The sequence below is a fragment of the Paramisgurnus dabryanus genome, chromosome 23, assembly GCF_030506205.2.
Source record: "Paramisgurnus dabryanus chromosome 23, PD_genome_1.1, whole genome shotgun sequence".
Taxonomy (NCBI): Eukaryota; Metazoa; Chordata; class Actinopteri; order Cypriniformes; family Cobitidae; genus Paramisgurnus; species Paramisgurnus dabryanus.
The window spans coordinates 21,785,455-21,791,454 of NC_133359.1; the positions used below are offsets into that span (position 1 = coordinate 21,785,455).

Sequence of the window (6,000 nt, forward strand, 5' to 3'; positions counted from 1 at the left end):
TTAGAAATTCAGTCAAATTAGCAACAAATTAGTTTCTACACAGTATATAGATGCATGATGCCTCATTTATGAATTATGTTTCTTTTGGTGTAAGGCACATTTTGTGTGTTTGCTTGTTGTAAGACTTAATGCATGCACTTGTACCAAAACACGTCAGATGGGTCTGAAGTTTAATTTTAAGCAGTGTCCGTAATGTCATACAGTACAGGTCTTTTTAGTTGTTAGTGGTTGGAGAGGTCTTGGGCTGGGTTTCGTAGGGCGTCGTGTCCTGTCATTGTTTCTTTGTAGCACCGGGTCAGTGCATTTTCAAGCCTGGACCTGTGATCATCAGGACTGGTTTCCTCCCCTCTCAACCCAAATAAGCTTTTGTTTCTGTCCTGAAAGACCTACGTCCCATTTCACCGACCCTAGCTGCACGGAGAATCGACTTCATTGTCCATTGTTTGTTTTGTGGCGCGTTTTATTCCCTTTTTATTAAATTCCCGTTGTTTATTTACCCTCTCAGCTGTTGGCTGAGGTCGCTTGAGTATTTCTGGAACATCAGAACGTTTTTGCTGAACTCTCTTTGAGTTTACGATCACAGTGCCGATGTCCCCTGCAGACGCTCTCGGACCGGCAGGAAATGATGGGTTTCCAGTGCTCGCTGTATTGGTGGAAGTGATGAAGACATCTGAAAATCTGAGATTATGGGGTGTGCCGCTGGATATTTGTCCCGAATTTTTCGTAGTGCACACTTGTATAAGTGGTAACCTAAAGTGTGCATATTAGTACCTCATGGGTACATATCTGTACCTAAATCGTACATGTCATAGCACTTTTGGGTTTTTTTGTGGGCCACCTGAGTGATGGTGCATCTCTTTTCCCATGCATCACATTTCAAACCCAACACTAAGTTTAAGTGACAAATAATATAAGAGTTGATGAAATTGCTTCAGATTATTGCTGTCCCCCTCTCAAGCGTTTAGAGAATGTGATGGGTCATGTTAAATCTCTCTCTCTCTCCCCCCTATCTCCTTTTCCATAAAAGGTCATAGCACACTGTGTGCTTCCTTCACTTTATATCTATATGAAGTTGACATCTGTTTTTAGACGCTCATTACATTCATAACTTTATAATCTGTGAAACTTGATCTTGATTTGTGGGATGAAATGTTTTTGAGGAATTAAAAGTTCAAGGTGACCTCTGAACATGCCCTTTTTTCCAGTGTTTATAATGATTTTTTTCCCCCTCTGTACTTTGTGTTCACTGTAATATCATCCATCCTGATCATTAAGATAAATTTGATTTTCTACCTTTTCTCATTCGAGCAGAAATGCCGTTTCTGCCCTGCAGAAGTTTCCACATCCACGCTAAGGGTCGCGCACACACAAACACACCTGATCACCACGCACACACTTCTGCTCACTAAAACTAACACAGTCTCATGATTTAATCTGAACACATTTAATCTCAAATAGCAAAATCTGCAGAAAATGAAGACACTCTGACACAATAGGAAGAGAGGGAATCAAAGGTAGTTCTCATTTTTAACTTTTTGTCTTATGCATCACTACAAGGTCAGAGGTCATGGGATTGTTGGCATCTTTTCAGTCGTATTGGTTGTGCTGTTGTCATGTAGGCATTTCCTTGTTTTAGGTTCGAACGCTGTTTGTCAGCGGCCTGCCTGTCGACATCAAACCACGTGAACTTTACCTGCTGTTCAGACCCTTCAAGGTGAGCGGGACGTCCATTAGAATAAAACTGCTTGGGATTGGTTCTTATCTGGTTGTAAGGTTTTAAATTCATGTTTTGCTTTTTGTTTCTTCTAAATAAGGGATATGAAGGATCGCTCATAAAACTGACCTCAAAACAGGTGAAAAAATTACTTTGCTCAGTTTAAACTTGGCAGTCTTCCAAAAACATTTCTAGATTAGATTTTTTTTAAACTAAGATATACACATCTATTAATTGTTAATTTGGTTATGTTATACATGTGTAAATATTTTGGAGGATAAAGTATGACATGGATGTTGATGTTTTTGAACATGCAACCTTGTAATGCACCGTATGTCACTAAAAAGCATCTACCGAATGCATAGATGTAAATTAACCCAGATGCTGTTGTTCATCAATGTCAAATTCAATATCTTTCTCTGTATTTCTATCCATCCTCCAGCCCGTGGGGTTTGTTACCTTTGACAGCAGGTCCGGGGCTGAAGCTGCAAAGAATGCCCTAAACGTAAGTGATCGCCGATCCATCAATAAACGGACGTGATGGCAACATTTAATTATTTATCAGACCCCTCCAAACGAATACTGCGCTTTTCTCTATGGGAAAGTTATTTTTTACTGTGGTCTCTGAGAAATTCCATCACGTCATTCGTTTTTAGCTGAATGTTAAATGCATTGGGAATTAACTGCCAAGTTAAGAAACAGACGCTTGTGGAGATATATGGGCCTTATGGATTGATTTCTGCAAAATCTTAAGCATTTTAAGCAGTGAACTGTTTGCTTTACACCAAGTCTTGTTTCTTCACAGGGAATCCGTTTTGATCCAGAGAGTCCTCAAACGCTGCGTCTGGAGTTTGCTAAAGCCAACACCAAGATGGCAAAGAGTAAACTAATGGCCACACCGAACCCATCCAACCTGCATCCAGCTCTTGGTGCGCACTTCATTGCTCGAGACCCTTGTAAGTAAAGAAACACTGTGATTTGAAGGGTTAATTTAATTTTCAGTTGAAGGGAAACATGCTTTACGTTTATTCATTTAGCTGACGCATTTAACCAAAGCTACTTACAATTGCTGATGGATAACATAGCCAGATATGTTAAAACTTGTTGGTTTTTATGCCTGTGTGTGTAATTTCATAGATGACCTAACGGCGGCAGCACTTATCCCCGCATCCCCGGAAGCGTGGGCTCCGTATCCACTGTACACCACTGAACTGACCCCAGGTCTGCCTCATGCCGCTTTCACGTACCCTGCGGCTGCTGCAGCCGCCGCCCTGCACGCCCAGGTGAGCGACCAGCCGATTCGTTCCCTTCTCTCGTTTGCTTTAAGGTCTATGCCAGGGATGGGCAACTTTGGTCCTGGAGGGCCGGTGTCCTGCAGAGTTTAGCTCCAACTTGCCTCAGCACACGTGCGTTAAAGTTTCTAGTATGCCTAGTAAGACCTTAATTGGCTGCTTCAGGTGTGTTTAATTATGGTTGGAGCTAAACTCTGCAGGACAACGGCCCTCCAGGACTGAAGTTGCCCATCCCTGGTCTATGCGCTACATACTTGAATTGAGAGCATGCAACTGTTGTGGCACATTCAAGTACAACTTGTATGCACTTATAGAAGACTCACCTATGTAGCCAATTACCCAGAATCCATCAGAACGGCATTCTTTGGCCTGTGAGCGTTGCTGAGAGATCACGTTAGAGAAAAGCTGTTTTTAATTGCATCTGTGTTTGGATTATGACTTGGACGTTGAGTGAATCTGTGCCCGGAGAGGGCCAGTTAAACTTTAGCTAATATCTGTGTGTGTGAATGCTTTTACGATGTATTAAAAGCAACACATGTTCGAGTCCTCCCTCGCAAAGAGGCGCCTTGATCTGCTTGAGTAGTTTTCACATTCATACAGGTGGACCTTGGTTATTGCGGTGCATCATTATCGTAAAGATTTTAGTGTACACTTGTATGCAAAATAAACCATGATTGATTTAGGAGACTCTTGACTTGACAGAGTTTATCGATTGGACAACTAGACAGTGCGGTTGTCATGACAACAACCAAATCAGAACTAAAGGTCATTGATGAAGAGGTTTCACTTGAGCTGTGCCGTATGCGGTTTCTTTACATTTTATGCATTTTGCAGCACATTCAATCTGTACATTTTATTAGCATGTGCATTTTCTGGGAATCAAACCTCTGACCTGCGCGTTGCTAGTGCGATGCTTTACCAGTTGAGCTACAGGAACACCCGAGCTTGAAGTGACTTGCGTTTGAGAATTCAGTTAGCACCTCTCTTCAAATATGATCAAACGAGATCTAAAGAGGTGTTGCATTACAATCACTAAGGAGGTGTGATGATCTGGCTACTTATGGACCCATGAGCAAACTGTGTTGCTGGACAATAATGGGCTGTCGATCTACAGAAAGCTGCATGGATGAAGAGTTTGATATAAGATACAATCGAGGTGGTACCCTTTCAAAAAGTACAGCTTTGTACCTAAAAGTTGCAAATTAGTACCGCAAAGGTATGTATTGGGACCTTTTTAAAAGTACGGTCCCAGTTGTTTTTACTGATAATGGTGTACATATAAAACATTATTAGTGACTTGAATCGCTTTACATTTTAAAGTTGGCATGTGTACATGTAGCCTGGATGATGTAAACAGTGGGGAAAAGTCTTCCCTCGCATACCTCACCCACCTCAAAATTACTGGAGATTAAAAGCTTGTTGGCTTTAATTTCCTAATGGCCTGTGCTCTTTGTGTGCCGCTGGTCCTTCGAAGCGTTCGACGGCTCGTGAAGTATGTGGGAAGTTCACTGTAAGTGTGTGAAGGTCTGAAACGGACGTGCCAGGCTGATTGCCGCCCTTCTCTTGCCCTCGGCAGAGGAAGGGAGTGCTTTGTGAATAGGGAAAAATAATGTGATGTTGCTGAAAGATGTTTATAGATGCACTGATAACTTTAATGCAGTCAGTGAGTTCAGAGCCTCCACTACTGTGGTAAAAACACCAGTGTTGTATTATCTCAGTTCAGTACCCACTTGTCTAGTTTGTATGTATCCGATCCTCCATTTTGGCTTTGTGCTTCTCAGGACCTCATGGTTTTTTGATATTGAGCATGACACAACACAAACAACTATACTAAGTTCTTTGGGGAACTTGAAGGTTATATAGAAATGATTGATTGTTAAAGATCTTCTGATCTCTTCTGTAGATGCGCTGGTATCCATCTCCATCTGAAAGTTCTCAACCAGGGTGGAAGTCACGCCAGTTCTGTTAAAAAGATCAGTGAGTATCAGAATCCTCTCCACTCGTGAACACCATTGTGTTGTGATGTTTGTACATTGATTTTTTTGTCTCCACAGACGCCAAGTGTTCAGTACCGGATTTTTAATTTTTCTCCCGTTTGAAGTAAGCGGAACTACGCTCAACATTTAATTTAATCAGGTTTATTTAATGGACAATCGAAACATGAAGGAATTTGTTCTTCTCTGAAGCGCTCTGATGAACGTGGTGAGATGCAGAGGATACTGACAAACTTCACGGTACTGTCTCCGGTTTCAAACCTGCGCTCGACGAGCCAATCACGCGCAGGCGTTCACTCGTCTAGCTGCTCTATTTGCGGTTTTATTTTTTTGGGGGGGGGGGGGGGGGGTGGTTTATTCTGCATGCATTAAGTTATGAGGTGTACACAAAAGCATTTGTCTAGTCACTTGTGCTTGTGCTGACATGACTCCAGGTCCCAGCAAACATAAATATTTTATTGTCTTATATTCTCTCTTTCTCTCGCTCTTTCTTTCTTTCTTTCTCTTATTAAGAACTGATGATGACATGCACTGGTTATTTGTATCTCTGTGTGATTTCAGAAAGAGTTTTCCAAACTTTCAGTCCTCCTGTATCCCGATCTCACCAAACCTCCAGTATCGGTGTCTGCTCTGAGAATATTTGAACAAAAAAAGATAGAAAAATGTACAATGTTTTTGTACGTTTGTGTAATAATGAATATTTATGCATTATTTTTTTGTGAAAAGTATATATGTATGAGCAGTTTAGTGTTCCCTTGTTGTTTTGCGGTTTTCTTTGTTGATGTTGATTCTGTCTATAGCCTGTTTGAAGTAAATAAGTGCAATTCATGATTTATTTTCTTTGCTCTGGTGTTACATACTGAAAGTTTTCTGAATGTGGCAGTACTGCGCGTTTAAATGGACTGCTAACATGAGATTGCTGTATTATATAACGTTTAAAAAAAAGTCAATGCTGATTTTTCAGAATGTGAAACTGGAGAAATTAAAAGAGATTTGAGGA

The 6,000-nt window shown here is 41.1% G+C and overlaps 1 protein-coding gene across 2 annotated transcripts in view; it reads left to right on the forward strand.

The window, feature by feature from the left end:
- Positions 1–6,000, forward strand: part of rbpms2a (RNA binding protein, mRNA processing factor 2a) — a 55,929-nt gene extending 49,929 nt beyond the window's left edge. For both annotated transcript variants that reach the window (XM_065297757.2, XM_065297758.2), the window contains 7 exons: positions 1,637–1,714; positions 1,815–1,853; positions 2,157–2,219; positions 2,520–2,670; positions 2,852–2,997; positions 4,910–4,983; positions 5,061–6,000. In XM_065297757.2, coding sequence (XP_065153829.2) covers positions 1,637–1,714; positions 1,815–1,853; positions 2,157–2,219; positions 2,520–2,670; positions 2,852–2,997; positions 4,910–4,975 — 543 coding nt within the window. In that variant the 3' untranslated portion in view covers positions 4,976–4,983; positions 5,061–6,000. The remainder of the gene's footprint in view (positions 1–1,636; positions 1,715–1,814; positions 1,854–2,156; positions 2,220–2,519; positions 2,671–2,851; positions 2,998–4,909; positions 4,984–5,060) is intronic.